The sequence below is a fragment of the Glycine soja genome, chromosome 15 (assembly GCF_004193775.1).
Source record: "Glycine soja cultivar W05 chromosome 15, ASM419377v2, whole genome shotgun sequence".
NCBI lineage: Eukaryota > Viridiplantae > Streptophyta > Magnoliopsida > Fabales > Fabaceae > Glycine > Glycine soja.
In genome coordinates this window covers 50347876-50364389 of record NC_041016.1, presented here as the reverse complement: position 1 = coordinate 50364389, position 16514 = coordinate 50347876, and the positions used below count along the sequence as shown (strand labels likewise).

Genomic DNA, 16514 nt, shown 5'->3' with positions numbered 1-16514 from the left:
TTAGATACAACACCTCCGTACCCACCATCTCTCGTGGCCTAACTTAAGGTCCAAATACATATCAACAACAACAACATAATATAATGTTCTCAATAGTAGAAGAAATAGTTGTAGACTAATCAATATATTTCAACATTTATTGCTAGGATTCATAATATCTACTATCCACTTTGATGATAATATTTCAAACAATCACATAACATTCATTATATCATTAATTCATTATTCGACACCTTTATGAACCCACTCCTAGTTTCCTAAACAAGGTAAGACATTCCACACTTAGAGTTCTCATAGTCGCTTCACCAAAACCACATACAAATATGAATTAAATGATCTCAACTTATAATCAACTTTATCCTAGTAATAAAAAAAAATAATTTGTGCACTTGGAATTGGATTGGAAACTCTAAAGAAAGTAGCACTTTACCTCAATTTAGCTTTAGCTAGAAAATTTAGCTCGAGCTAAATTTGTGTAGATTCCAGTTCTTCAGAATTTAGCTTGAGCTAAAAATCATGGCTATTGCTAAATTCATGCATACTTAATACAACCAGAATTTAGTTTAAGCTAAAAATCATAGTTTAATCTAAATTCGAGCAGACTCAATGCTAACGAATTTTAGCTTCAGCCAGAAACATAGCTTGAGCAAAAAAAAAAATCTGCACCAAGTTATATTTCAATAATCCAAGCTTTTGCCCTCATTAATGGCTACCCAAGCATTTAAACTCACAATAAACACATCAATATTGATCCCTTATGCTTTCTAACCAATTTATTGACTCAAAAACATCATCAACCTTACATAATCCTCAAAATCCTACTATCTCCAAGCTTAGAGTTCAAAAGGGAAAAAGGAGTAAACAACAAACCAAAGGGATAAGGATGGGCAAGGGAGTAAGCACTCACCTCCAAGAACACATGGATATGAACTTTGGGCACTATGTCTTAAGATCTCTTTTCCTTCTCACTCTTCCTCTTCTCATTCTCCTTATTCTCTCTAATTGTTTCTTTCTTGTTTATCTCTCTAATTCTCTCTTCCTTATTCTATTTAAAGTGTGTGTGTTGAGCTTAGCGGGCCTCGACCCATTTTGGGCCTTGTTTCCCCATCTGGGTCCTATTATTATGTATGTCAAATCCTATCAAGCTAACTATTATTAATAATGCCTAAGGGTATCCTTTAACCATTTAGATTAAAGACTATTCCATAAAAGATCTCTGAATTGTGTATTACTAATGTCCAAAAATTTGGGATGTTATAATTATTTCTCAAGAAAATGTTTGTATTTTGCATCATAACTGGGATCATCTGTTAGAAGTTGAGAAGTTGAGTTGGGAGGATATTTTGGAATTTCCACTAAACTCTCTATGTTATGGTAATTGATGTATTTAACTTGCATATATATTCTTATTATTCAGTAGCTCTTAAATAACATTTTGTAATGAAGGAACACTTTGAAATTCCAAATGTATCAAATGCTAGAAGGAAGATCATTTTATTGGTAGGAATGAGATGAAGGCAATTTAAGTCAAACTTGACCACTCATTGGGCATTTACAAAAGTCAAGGGTGATGATGGGACTCCTTATTAGAAGTATGGTATTGAGGAGCAAAAGTGGAAGAAATGTTGCGAAAGACGTGGAAACCCTTTTTGGCAAGTGGTTGTTGTTTTTGAAACTAACATTTATAATTTATTTAAGTATTTTGTTGAAATTGTGTTTAATTTTTCACAAGATATTAGAAACATTGCTCAGGCAATCCTAAAAAAGAACATCACCGCCACATATTTTATTATGGAGCTTATGTGTTTAACTTGTTACACTTATCCTTTATCTTCCCATTTGGTTTATGGTTACAATTACTATTCAATTTCACACTCTAAGGTAGCATAAAGTACTGCATGTTTAAAGAATTTGAAAAAATTGTAGCTATTGAAAGTGTTGGAGCATTCGAAGCCTGCTTTCATTTTTGTTTTTGCTTGAGGACAATCAAAGTTTTAATTTGGGGGATTTTGATAACTGCTAAATATGAGTTATTTTGATAATAAAAATATATTGAAAATATCTTTAAAAATATTTATTTAGCAGTTATCTTTGGCTTCAATATTAAGATTTGATATTTTTCTTATTTATGACTTGCAGATATGAAAATGAGAGATTAAAAGAGGAAAAGATCGAGAAAATATTCAAAATATCATAAAGTCTCAATAAGATATGATTAAAAGTAAAACAAATCCAAACGATATAAAAAATGTCAAAAAGGAAGATTTCTAGCATCAGGCTCAAGCCCACTACAACAACTATAAGAAGGAAGTCAAGCCAAGCAAAAAAACACCACAGAACCCCCTCTCTTTCTTTCACCCCTCTTATCCTATCTCAGTTCTTATACTCATCCATTGTAAAGCCCTCAATGACCATGAGTGGCTAAACCCCTAGTTAGGGCCTGACAGGCCTGAAAGTCAAGCGATGTATGATGTACTCACTATTTATTAATGTAAAGGTATTTTCTATTCTATTATTATTTTGCTTTTATCTTGCATTATTCATCTTTTATATTCTGTTAGGGGTTAGAAGTAAGTTCGGTAGAAGGTAACTTCTAAATAAGATTTAAAGAAGGTATGCATGCATTGGTTTTAGGGGTTAGACGCTCGGAGAGGGTAACTTCTAATAGAACAAAAAGAAAGAATTTCATAAGAAAGCCATTGCTAGGGATAGAATAATAGTTTAAAGAAGGAATGTGCACTGTTCACAGAATAAACATTAAACTTAATTTTTTTTATTTTTATAAAAAAGAAAAGAATAAAGAGAAAAATTGAAAAATAGAATGAAGCAACTAAAAAAAATAATAGATAAAAAAAGTAAAATAAAAAATAAAAAGTGAAAACTAATTACTTTAAAATTGGAATATGCAAATAATCAAGTACGAAAAACAAAGTCCCCGTCAACGGCGCTAAAAACTTGTTAACTCGTTGGCAAGTGTACCAAATTTGTCACAAGTAGTAAAGTACTCGGAAGTCCGAGTGTCGAATCCACAAGGACTTTGTTTGTACTTAGATTAATGCAAACCCAATTTAAAAGCAATAGATAAAGAATTTAAAATAAAGATAAAGAAATATATTAGATAAGATAATAATTTAAAAGAAAGGATAAAATATTTAAAGATAAAAATAGAAGATAGAGAAGATAAAATATTTAAATTAAGATATGATAAAGATAAAAGAAAATAGAAGATAAAAGATAAGAAAAGTAAAAGATAAAAATAAAAGATAAAAATAAAATAAAATCAAAATTTGATAAGGTTGGGACCTGGCCTGCCTTGTTTGCCTATGATGTATGAGTTTATGATTTTTCTTTAATTTAGGTGATTATATTCTATCCACATCTGTTCAATTACTTGTCCGTGATTCCTCATGATGACAAGTTTATTTTATTTATCTATCTTCAAAATTCTTTTCTTTGCAGAGACTCAACAAATAAAATACATGAAGTATGAATTCTAGATGTTTGCAAGAATGGATGGACATAAAATTATCATTCTATTCCTAGCAATGACTTTCCAAAGATGAATAATGCAAGATAAAAGCAGAAAATATAATAGAATAGAAAACAACATTAATAAATAGTGAGTACATCATACATCGCTTGACTTTTAGGCCTGTCAGGCCCTACCGAGGGGTTTAACCACTCATGGCCATTGAGGGCTTTATAATGAATGGGTATAAGAACTAAGATGGGATAAGAGGGGTGAAAGAAAGAGAGATGGAGTAAATGAAACCCATAGAAGAGAGGGTTCTATGATGTTTTTTTGCTTGGCTTGACTTCCTTTTTAGAGTTGTTGTAGTGGACTTGAGCCTGATGCTAGAAATCTTCCTTTTTGACATTTTTGATATCTTTTGGATTTGTTTTGCTTTTAATCATATCTTCGTGAGACTTCCTGATATTTTAAATATTTTCTAGATCTTTTTCTCTTTTAATCTCTCATTTTCATATCTGCAAGTCATAAATAAGATAAATATCAAATCTTAATATTTAAGTCAAAGATAACTACTAAATAAATATTTTTAAAGATATTTTCAATATATTTTTATTATCAAAATAACTCATATTTAGCAGTTATCAGATATCTATGGGGCTATGACACTTAGAGTGTGTTTGGATGGGGGAATTTTAAATTCTGATAAATTTCGAATTCTAAGAATTTCAAATACTTCAATTGAAATTCTTTTATTTTCAAAATTATGTGTTTGGATAAAAAAATTAAAATTATGAGGGTGAAAAAAATGAATGAAAAAAAGAAAATAAAAGATATGGTTGGTGAAAAAATGAATGAAAAAAAGAAAAGAAAAGAAAAGAAAAAATGAATGAAAAAAAGAAAAAAAATGAATGAAAAAAAAGAAAAGAAAAGATTTATTTTAAAATTTCAAAATTTTAAATTCTTCATAAAAAAATATTCAAACAGTGAATTCTAGATTACAAAAATTCAAATTCTCTGATAAATTACTTTTCTCAGTTAAAATTCTCTATCCAAACACATTTTTAAGTCATAAATTGTATTCTCTATTCGTTGCAATAAACGACAACTATAGAAACTATAAGTATTAAATCCATATATGGTTTCATGCATTCTCTCCTTGTTGGAGCATATAGTGTTCTATCATAGAACTCACGAAAAATCAAATCCATATTTAAATTACAATATCATAATTATTAAGAACCATGGAGAATCAATTTCATAGCAAGTAAATAGTTTTTATATTGGTCTTTATATTGATCTTCATTCTCAAGTGCTCATTGAATCTATAGTCAAAAGAAACCTATTTAATTTGAAAATTTAAATGTCTCACCAAAAATACGAATACAAATTCCACTAGGTAGATTAATTACTCACAACTATAGAGAATCAAGTCAATCTTTTCCAATGTCATTGGGAGAGAAGCCATACTATATATTTTCCAACTAAACATCAAGAATAAGAAATAAAGAGGTTAAACAAAATGTCCAATTTATAAGCATTAGGATTTTGAGAAAATCATAAAAATCCAAATAATTAAACTCAAAGAGCTGCAAATAGAGATTTCTTAAAGGGGATAGATATTGTTTTTTTCAACTCAAATTACCTTCTTCATTCTTGTGTGTCTCACGGGTGTAACAGGTTTGATGGGTTTCAAAACAATACAAGAAAAGGAGTGAAGAGAAAGAAAATGATGAAGATGGATGCGGAGAAGGTTGCACTAGGTCAGTTCAAGTGTAAAACAGTTAAATTTTAAGCTTTAGGCCCACCAGTACAAAAAAATTACTATTAATTTTTATATAGCAAAAAAATTCAAATATGTTAACCAAAAGATCGCATATATTGATAAAAAAAAGTTTAATATATAACTCTCTCATTTAAAGAAATTTTTTTTCTTAAAATTGACTTTAGGTGGCAAGATTTTTTTTCACCAATTAATAAAATGCAAATAATATTGAAGTGGGTTTTGTCTTTCTCAGTCACATGATAGCATGTTTAAGTAATTTAATTATTTATCAATTGCCTTGCATCTTGTTAGATAACTTTTTTTTGTTTAGTTTGATATTACATAAATTGTTGCTTTTTTTTTAAACCCAAAATTTCAAAACTCTTTAAGTATATGAAATTACCCTCTTATCTCTTGATTAATTTTCTTATGAAGCAACAACTCCTTCAAAAAAGGCATTCATGTACGTGAAGTCGCAAACAATTCATATTTTTAAAATATGAAATTACATTACATTAATTCAAATACAAACACAAAGTAAAAACAACTTATTTTATAAATCGCATCCAATGACGATCAATTATACAATGATATTCATTCCTCCTTATTTATTTTTCTTCTATTTGCTCACTCCATTTGAATCACCAATCCTAACACACTTGGAGGACAAGTATTAAGTATACTATTAAAACAAAGTCTCCCACAGAAAACATACATGCAAATTAAAGCACCTATTCACTACTTATTCAAGGTCATATTCACTTGTGTGGCTTGATCTATTCTAGCATTCGTCAAGAGGAAACCACCTTATTTTGGACAAGCTTTTTACCTGGCCTGGGGAACAACTTGGGTACTCAGATTCATGGTTACAAGTTTAACTGAATCTCTTGTATCGGCACTGCTATATTTAGTTCGAGCTATTTCCATTGCCAAAGACTCCTTCAGTTCAGTCACTATCACACTTATGATTGGCCTTCGGTCGGGATTTGGAGACACACAAACCGTTGCTATTTCCACTGCTTTCCAAACTGAGTTACTATCAAAATCTCCATCTAACTTTGAGTCAACAATGGCCTTGATATCTCCTTTCGCCATCAAGGAGTTAACCCATTGACTTATATGAATCTTTTCTTGATTCCTCGCTATCACTGGTTGACTTGTGATTATCTCCAAAAGAACAACACCAAAGCTATAGACATCACTCTTGTCTGTTAATCTATTGGTTTTGTAGTACCTGAAAGACAATAAATGTAACTCAATTTTATTTTGTCAGAATTTGTGGACATAAAATGTTTAAATATGTTTTTGTCCAGTGGTTTTGCATTTCTGATTTCTGTAATTTCATTTTTTTTTTAATTTTAGTCATTATAAATTTACATTTTTTCAATTTTTGTTCCTATAAATGCGAACTTATGAAAAGTATAAAAGAAAAATTAGAATTTTAAAGTGACTAAAATTATAGAAGGATAAACTTACAAAGACTAAAAATAAACAAAATAACTTACAACAACTAAAATTAAAAAAATATTAACTTACCGATACTAAAATAAAAAAAATGAACTTATAGAAACCAAAACTAAAAATGCACTAACTTAATTACAAGGATAAAAAAACATATTTAATTAAGCCAATATAAAATCACTATATTTTTTAAGAAGTTTATAAGATTAACTTGATGATTAAAAATAAAATTTTTAAAGAGACGTTTGTTTTAAGATATTGTAAAGGATTTTTGGGATTGTAAACTTGGAAACATTATATTCCTATATTTGGTACAAGTTTTTTAAAAAAAAAACATTCACATGAATACAAAATCTTCATATTTTCACATCTCAATGATAAGAGGTGGGTATCTTGATTCCCATGGGTATGAAAGTTACTTTCTAGAGTAATTATATCTCCCCTACTACACTGTTTCACATTTCCTTTTTTTTTTCATGATCATTTTTTATATTTTTAATTAAATAAAATTTATTTAATTTTTTTACCATCACTAATGTCAACTAAACATGTTCATGGAAATAATATTCTCTGGCATATCATTCCTAGGAATGAGATTCCTAGAATGCAATAATATATCTTGAAACAAATATTTCCTGAGGGTTAAAGGAAAAGTTCACGTGTTCATATTCTCCCATTAACATTCTAAAAAAAAGTTAACAACTAACATTAGCTGGTAAAAGAAAAAACTATATTTTCCAAGAAAATGATGGATAGAAATAGGACAATATAATTGAAGTACTCACTCAGGGTCTAGATAACCAGGAGTACCAGCAACAACAGTTGACACATGAGTTCCCCCGTCAGTTGGGATAATTTTGGATAGACCAAAATCAGATAATTTTGCTTGAAAGTGTTCATTCAACAAGATATTTGTAGATTTTACGTCTCTGTGGATTATAGGTGGCTTGCAACCATTTTGCAGATACTCCAATCCTGAGACCAAAAATATACTGAGAGAGAAAAGGATGAGTTAAGAGAAGAAAGTTATAATTAAGTGTACTTTCTGACCTGAGGCTGCATCCACTGCTATACGAAGTCTGTCTTCCCAGCTCAAGATTTTTGTTTTGCTGCGTTTACCTTCAGAATCATCAAGTTCAATAACTTTATGTACATACTATTTTTTGTTGACTAAGTTATATGACTCATACTATTGTCCATTTAGGAAATACCCATACCCACTGTTTCATAAATCAAAAACTAGTTTGGAGATTTATTGGCACAATTTTTAAGAAATTAATTTTATTTTGGAGTGAAAAATGATACTTGTATATCAAATTGTACAACTAAGAGAAAGATAAAAAAGAGAGAAGTTGAAAATGTAATAAATGATGGGAGAAGAGAGATAGACACAAAGAACAATGTTGTATAAATTATTGTATGTGTATCACATCTCTTTAGAAACTAACCAGATAGATGTTCTTGTAAGTTTCCATTAGCCATGTACTCGTATATGAGAGCCTTATTGGTTCCCTCATTACAATAACCAACAAGGGAGGTCAAATTTTTGTGATGAACTCTCATTAGAAGTTTAACCTGGTAAACAAAATCACAACCATTTTTGACCATATACACTTGTTACTTAGCTCAAAAACCTAGTGTAAAGTGATTAACAACTTACCTCAGCTTGAAATTGTTGATAACCTTGAACGGCCGATGGGGAAAGCATTTTCACTGCAACTGGAGTGTCATCAATATAGCCCAGATAAACTGTTCCAAATCCTCCTTTACCAACAATTGTATTGAAATTGTTGGTGATTTTAAGGACATCAGAGTATGAATATATTTGTTTTTTGAATTCCAGTAATGAATCATCTTGTTCTGTGTATTGCGGTGAGATCTGACTTGGATCCTTTTCTACCATCAAATCTGTTAAATATCATGCAATAGTTTTGAAAACTAACAGGTTGTAAATTGTGAGTTTGGCAAATTATCAATAAAAATTACGAATCTTTTATCATTTTAGTGTCACCTTTTGATCTTCTCCTTTTAATAGTCCACAATATAGCTGCCATAACCACCAGAAGGATCACAACCCCACCAACAGATGCTACCAAGGGTGTAACAATATTCTTCTTTTTCTTTTCTTGTTCCTTTTCATTTTCCTTCTCGTTGCATTGACCAGATTCACATAGATATGGATTTTGGCCCACACTAGAATAATAATTACAAAAGATTTATAAATTACAGAAGATTGATGAGAATTTTCAATAAGATTCATACCTTAGTGAGACAGAACCTTCATTTAGTGCTGGTGGAATTGAGCCGGAGAGGTTGTTCTTCTCCAAGTTTCTGCCAAAACATGGAAACTATAATATCAATTTCTATGTCTTGATACAGAGGATCACAGGAACAACTGACAAAGCAACTTACAATATCTTCAAGTGTTGTAGTTGAGACAGAAATTCGGGAATTTCACCGTTTAAGCTATTGTTTGATAAATCCCTGGAACACAAATAACTTAACCCTTTAAAGTATCTTTCAATCTTGTCACATGTACCAAAAGACATGTTGAAACTTGAAACTAAGTACATAGCAGAAAGAATAAAAATATTTAAAATTGTATGTTCTTCTGATCTCATCATTTACTGGACCAGGTGAAATTAAAAAATAAAAAAAAACTCACAAGTTCTCCAACATGGTGAGCTTTGAGATCGAAAGGTCTATCTTTCCTGATAATCCACTTGAAGATAAATTCCTGTTATGCACAACCAATAGTTATATATGTTATTATTCCAGTTTTACAGTGTCGTTGAATCATAGGATATCGTATATAATAAATTTATTGAATTTTATAATAATTAATTAAAAAGTCATATCAATAATGATTTTTAATTAATAATAAAACTATTTTAGAGTGTAGTAATTAAATTCAAATATTAATTTAAGAAGCATAACTTACAAACTTGTGATTCTTGGAGAATCATTTTCGGGATAACTACAATTCAGACCCTGCCACAAGTAGTCTATAGGGGCGCATGGATCACCTTGCCAGTCTCTTGTCACCTCATAAACAGACTTGATGGTTGTAATCGCATCAACTGTTTGTTCCTCGAAATACAATTAAAAATTGTAGAAAATAATTTAGATTACTTATATTAGTGTTAACCAGAGAAATGAATTTTAGATATGAGACAAGCTGATTCAAGGATAAAATAACTAAAATTTAAATTTTAGACTTACCAATAGAAAAAATATTTTTTTATTAATTTTTTAAATTTAAATTTAAAGTGAATTTGGAAATTTCTTTCATGTTTTACTTAGGTCTTACTCATTGTTGGATGAGTTCTGAGATAAAAAAATCATATGCATGTTGTAACATCCCAATTTTTCGTAAATAAATTTAAAAAAACTTTTTAGTAATAAATAAATAAATAAATAAATATAGAGCAAATAATAGGCTGAGTACCCTAGGTATAAATAGTTATGTTAATTCAGCTGCCTCCTTTTGGCCTCATTTTCGTTTTTCCCCTTCTCCTCTCAAAACCCTTTCTTTTTCTCGCAGCCCACCAAATCAGTCTCAGAAAAACGACGATCTCGAACCCGTTCACCGTTGGATCGTCGTGAAATTTGTGTACCATGTTCGCAACACAATTTCGAGCATTCTCACCGTTGGGAATTTCGATATCATGTCTGAACTAAGAGAAAAATCCTTCGCATTGTACCCTTTTTCTTTCCCGCAGAAACCCAGAGCTGTCTTGGTAAAACTACGATCCTGGTTTCGTTAACCGTTGGATTATTGTGAAATTTGGATATGTTGTTCGAAATTCAATTCCGCACGCTTCCACCGTTGGGATTTGCGAGATAATATTCGTGGAGGGAGAAAAAGGAATCGTATGAAGACAGTACAAGTGGAGGTTTCAATCTCTTCTCCGTCTCTCTGACGTTTGGGAATTCTATCGGAGCAGTCGGATGAATAATTGAAAGAATTTCCGGGAACCGCTAGAGATGTTGCTATCGCTGGCTGAAGACACGTGAGCCCGCTTAGAGGTAAGGGATGAGTTATTCACAGTTGGGGATTAGTGAGAACATGTGTAGGGATCCTTAGAGGATTAAATTGGGATTTTATTTTGGGATGTTTGTTAAATTGCAATTTTTCCTTTATGATTATAAATAAAATATTGATGTCCTGATGAAAATTGCTTGATAAATTGTGCTCTTGATATTTGTATATTTGGACCTATGATTTGGATATAATTGTGTAATATTATTTGAGGGGTTTTAGTCCTCATGTTGTGATAGTCTTTTATATAAATTGTTATATTGAGGATATGAAATGATAATTCAAATTGTGAGTATGTGATGAATTGTAGAATAACATGTTGCTTTGAGATTATAATATTGTTATTGAGATTGAGTATAAGTGTAAAGTTGAACATGTGTTAATTTGTGAGATACGTGTAAACATGTGATGGTGGATTGTGACACTATGAGATATGAAATTGTGAATGAGTTCTAGTTGTGGATAAGTGTGTAGTTAACACTTGATGTGAAATTACTTGTGTTGTAAGCTATGAATTGTACAATACCCGACCAGCATTATCTTAAGAAAAGCGTTGATGCGCAGTGTTAAAGAGAAAATGTAGGTTTCCTATTTAGGAACCAGTGTTAAATCGTAGCGCAATTGTGTTGAACGTGTTTAAAACACGAGTGTAAGGTCGTGGGTATTGTATAATTCATGAGCAGTGTCTGCATGTAAAAAAAATTATTTTAGGGGTTGAACCTGAATCAGGAGGGAGAGGCCCTGACGGACTCTTCGGAGTGTAGGCCTTGGGGGTCACCGGGTTTGAGTGCTCCTTTAAGCCTATGCTGATCTCATATGGTTGGAGCATTCTCGCAAAACATCGTGACCTTGACTGGTCTCCCTATGATCTTACTTAGTGAGAGTGACCTGACAAACCCATTGTGTGGTGTGTCTTGTTATGTACTCCTAAGCGCCCCAGGGTGGTTTTTCACTGACATGGTACCACATTGCATATAGAATTGAGTCTTAGCATAACTATTGCATATGCTTGCTAATTGATGTGTTATTATATCTTGATCGAAGTGTGGGATTCTTGTGTAATGTGATTGATAATTGAAAAGTGAATTTTGAATGACGAAGTGGTGAAGTTACGTGAGCTATGTTTAAGCAAGTGGTATCTCATTTATATAATACGTATATTTAATTGTCTTGTTTCTCTATTAGCTAGGAATGTGATAACTCACTCCCTGTGTGTTGTTGTGTTTGGATCCTGTGATGATCTTGAACTTGTGTTCGGGGGAGCAGATGAATAGGTGGATGACTATGAAGAACCTCATGCTAGAGGACACGGGAACACCACGCTCTGATAGGATGTGACATTAGGATATAGGTTCTATATTAATTGTATGAGACTTATATGACTTTCTTTGAGTCGAGATGACTTTATTATTTATTTGGACAAGTTTGAATATGATGTAGAAGAAAGTGAATATGAGCCTTTTACCCATTTGAAAAGTTTGTATTTAAAAATGTTTTAAAAATACTTTTAATTAATATTTGAATTTTTATTCCTTTATTAATATATATGTGAGGGGTAGAGGGTGTCACACATGTATTTCTTTTTGTCATACCATCTCCTTGGTATGTGTCTGCTTGTTGGAACTCTATAACTTTATAGATTTCAATGGCATTGATGATGGGAGGTAGGGTTGAATTCTCAGTCATCTCAAGTGAAAATATAATTATTTTCCCACTGGTGCCTGACTTGCTCCGGATAGTGGTGACACCTTGGTACTGTGGAGACAAATTTGTAAACCATGACTTTCCATTCAAGGTGATGTTGAATTCTCTAGTCTGATTCTTTGCTAACTCTTCAATCTCTGTGAAGTGCATGTAAACATAGAATTGCTCAGTTTGATGTTCTGGCTCCCACAATATTACCAATGGAGCACTAGCATTTAGTGGTGTAATTGCAGTGCTCAGAACAATTGCTGGCACTTTGAAATCATCCTGGCTCTGGTCTAAAGAATCAGCAGTAATAGAAGCACTTAATATTTTCCATTCATTGATGTTGCCGTAGCTCCAGTAACGATCATAAACATCATAGTTGTACCTGTGAAAAAATCATCAAAATAACTAATTGAATCGGGCTTAGTTGCATTTTTTATTTTTTATACAATTTTTATCCCAACAAATTGGTTTGACACATTTTATTTTAACTTTTAAAAAATTTACATATTCTACTTTCTTTTATTTGTCTATTAATAATAAACATGAAAGTTGAAAGTAAAATTCATCAAAATAAAAAAAATAGAATAAAATTTACAATTTTTTTTAAAATAATGATAGAATTGGTTAAAATTAAAAATTTAAATGCAAAATTTGTCAAAACAAATAAAAAAAATTGAGATAAAAACTATAATTTTGTTAATGGTAAAACGATAAAAATTTTGAATTCCTTAAAATTAGGGAGAGAATTTTAGGGGAGAAATTTTGTGTTTCTTGAAAATCTTTGATTGAGAATCTTTGTTTATTATGTTTAGTATTTATTTTAAAAAAATAAGATAAGATTCTTGTAAAAGAAGTTTTCTAAAATATTTTCTGTGCAGATTTTCGCGAACATGTGGAGAGAGGTGAGAATTTAGTTTTGCAAGTAAAAGTATCCTTTTACTACAAATAAAAATATTATGTTACTCGATGGTTTAATTTAATTTGATAAATAACTAAAATAACCGATAAAAATACCAAGTAAATTTATTATTTTCAAGAAACTTTTCCAAAAATATTTATGATCAATCAATCAAATTTTTTCATTCCCAAAAATAATAATGATTCTCGGGATTTATCATTGTCAGAGATCATGATTTCAGGACATAAAAAAAATACATCAAATAGTAATTTCTTGAGATAAAACTAGAACTAAGCTTCTTCTTCTTCTTTTTTTTTTCTTATGCAGAACTAGTATGACTTTACCTGTAACCTCTGCTAGAACCTAAATCCCATCTGAGGTAATTTTGCAACGATCCAAATCGAGTGACATAAATGTCATCTCTCAAAGTCCTCAATTCTATAGATGATATAAATGGTGTCCCATGGCCTGTGTCAACCAGACAGATTTGTAGGTAATCTAGTGAAGGTACATGTATGATCTCCTCAGCCTGGTCAATGGTTGCATTTTTTATAGTCACTGTAGCCCACTGACTAGCCCCAAGAAGAAGATCAAACTGAGGCAGCATATTTTGACCGTCGTAGTTTCCATACAAGAACGCTACCCTGATGAGATACTTAGTGCCTCTTGTGATTTCTATTTTGTAACAGTTCCTTTTTCCTTCTTCCGGAAAGCTTCTGACATACCACATGTGTTTCAGATACCCATTTCTTAGTTGAGATGCTATTGACTTTCTCACACCAGTGTTTATGAAATTTGCATCTGAAGTATAATTTAGGCCTGTTGACTGCTCAGTGTAGTTCATTTCAGGAGTTCCGCAATCTATGCTGATGAATCCTAAAACATAAAAATGCATATTTATATAAACTAATTTATAAAAGTCCTCCCATATAATTTTCCTAAAATATGCAAAAAAACTATAAATTAACGTGTGTATAAATCAATTTAAACTTATGAAATAATTCATTTCATTTTTAATTTTTCTCTCTTAAAAACAGGTATAATTTTGAAAAAGGTCACCCAAATAAGTCCTAATGATATATATATATATATATATATATATATATATATATATATATATATATATATATATATATATTAAAGTTTATGTTTTGTTATGATCAAACCTGATTGGTCCTGCGCTTGAATCAGAGCAGCAAGAACTAGACATCCTAGAAAAGCAATGAGGAAACTCATCGAAGACATTCCCATATTTCTCATAACCTTGTTTGAAGTAGAATATGACAAAAATATGAGATTGCCCTATTAATGCTGTTGCGACTTATACCATCAAAGGAAATTGTGTTTTGTGGACATGGTCAATGTCAACGTGGAGTTAAGTCTTATTATTGTATTTCTTAAACTTTTAGTCTAATAATTATTCATTCTCCCTTGCAGCTAGCGCAGTTGAAACATCCACTTGCTTAATTACTTAGAAATTCCTGTCACGGATGCACTTGCATCATGATTCATAAAAGTAATGCTACTACATTCACCAGTCAACCATTGTGAAACATATCAATGGATGCGTCTTAATAAATACTATCACCGTTCATTGGACGAATAATAATAGTTAAATTAGTTTATTTTAATTAATATTATCAAAAAAATTAATTTAATTTTTAAAATATGCACAAATTAATTAGTTTAGGTGGGGCAAGATATAATATTATTATTTTTTTCTCACAAAATGTTAATTTGTTAGTTTTGTTAAAAATGTTAATTGAAAAAAAAAATTAAATCTGTGACCTTGTTTCCTCCCTTCTCCCTTCCCCTGGATTAACTTTATATCTTCCAAGAAATAATTCTTTTCATTATAATATTGGGTATGAGTTATATTTTTAATTTTTAATTCTTATATAAGAAAAGCAAAATAATACTACTAAATGAATAATGGAGAATGTCTATGCATGTGATATGAATCTTCATATATTAAATAAATCATTGCTATTACATAAGCAAAAATCATTTATACGAAAGACAAATAAACTAAGTTTATACAATAGTTTATTTATCCTTCGTATAAACAATTTTTGCTTATGTAATATTAATGATTTAATTAATGTGTTTCATTAATTATCTAATTTGTAGTGATTGCTTCAATTGGGAGTTGGGAGACATAAAGTCTATTTCGATCACTTTTATTAAAAGGATAAATTAATCTTTATTTATCAATTGGACAATTTGCACTGTATATGAAATAATTATAAAGAAAAAAAAACGTTTGCAAATGATAAGGAATTCAAAATATAATTTTTTTTATTGAATATTAGAAATCACACTAAAAGTACATTAATAATATTTTTAATTAAAAAAATCCATTTTAAATTACTTAACTAGTGTCTGGGGCACAACTGGTTAACAAGAGTCCAAAACATTTACCAAATCACTCTATTGACAATTATTTAATTAAATGCATAATGAGTTACTATTTATTGAAGAAAATTGTAGGAAATTAAAATGAGAGGACAATATAACAATGAGAGATAACTAGTTGGCTTTTTTTAAAGATTAGGCTAGTTGAAAGGGACAATTAATGGAACTTATTCTAGGAAATTAATATTGCATAGGTTAGAAAAAGCATTAACTTGTAAAAAAGTCATAGGACACGGTCAAATAGTATCAATAATTTCATACTAGTATTAATTAATTTGCACACGTCTTAATGAAACCACTTTTTCCGTTCAGACTGGTTATTTAGATATTGAATGCATGTTTTACCCTTGTTATATACTCATGCTGTACTGCATAAACTACATGGGATGAGGTCGAAATTATTAAAGGTATAACTGTGCTAAGATTTGTTGTAATATAATTCAAATGACTGTTATTTCTGTTAAAGAGTCAGTTGTATTATGTTATTAATTAGTTAGTAATCAATGTGCATATGGGTCTTGGTGTGTGTTAGTATATAAAAGCAACTTATTGTATAACTGTAAAATAGATTGTGTGTGATCAATAAACATTTACATTCAACTTCTTTATCTCATCGATCCATCTCCAACATTCAGTGAGTGTCTTCTTCCCAACAAGATTTGCATTTACTATAATAAATCAGCCACTTTCTATTTCCTGTTCCCTAAGACACAATGCAGTGAAAAACGGCATGAGATTATAACAACTAGCAGGTTTTATTTAATATGAATAT

The 16514-nt window shown here is 30.4% G+C and overlaps 1 protein-coding gene across 1 annotated transcript; it reads right to left on the bottom strand.

Moving 5' to 3' along the window:
• Positions 1-5702: 5702 nt before the first annotated feature.
• On the bottom strand, positions 5703-14633 carry LOC114386854 (LRR receptor-like serine/threonine-protein kinase IOS1). The gene is made up of 13 exons (XM_028346906.1): positions 14494-14633; positions 13672-14203; positions 12330-12811; positions 9637-9775; positions 9361-9432; positions 9108-9179; positions 8958-9026; positions 8707-8888; positions 8356-8603; positions 8144-8270; positions 7746-7814; positions 7481-7670; positions 5703-6468 (listed from the first exon to the last, which is right to left on the bottom strand). Exons 1-13 carry the CDS (start codon positions 14585-14587, stop codon positions 6060-6062), a joined length of 2685 nt encoding a protein of 894 aa, XP_028202707.1. The 5' UTR covers positions 14588-14633; the 3' UTR covers positions 5703-6059.
• Between the last annotated feature and the right edge of the window lie 1881 nt (positions 14634-16514).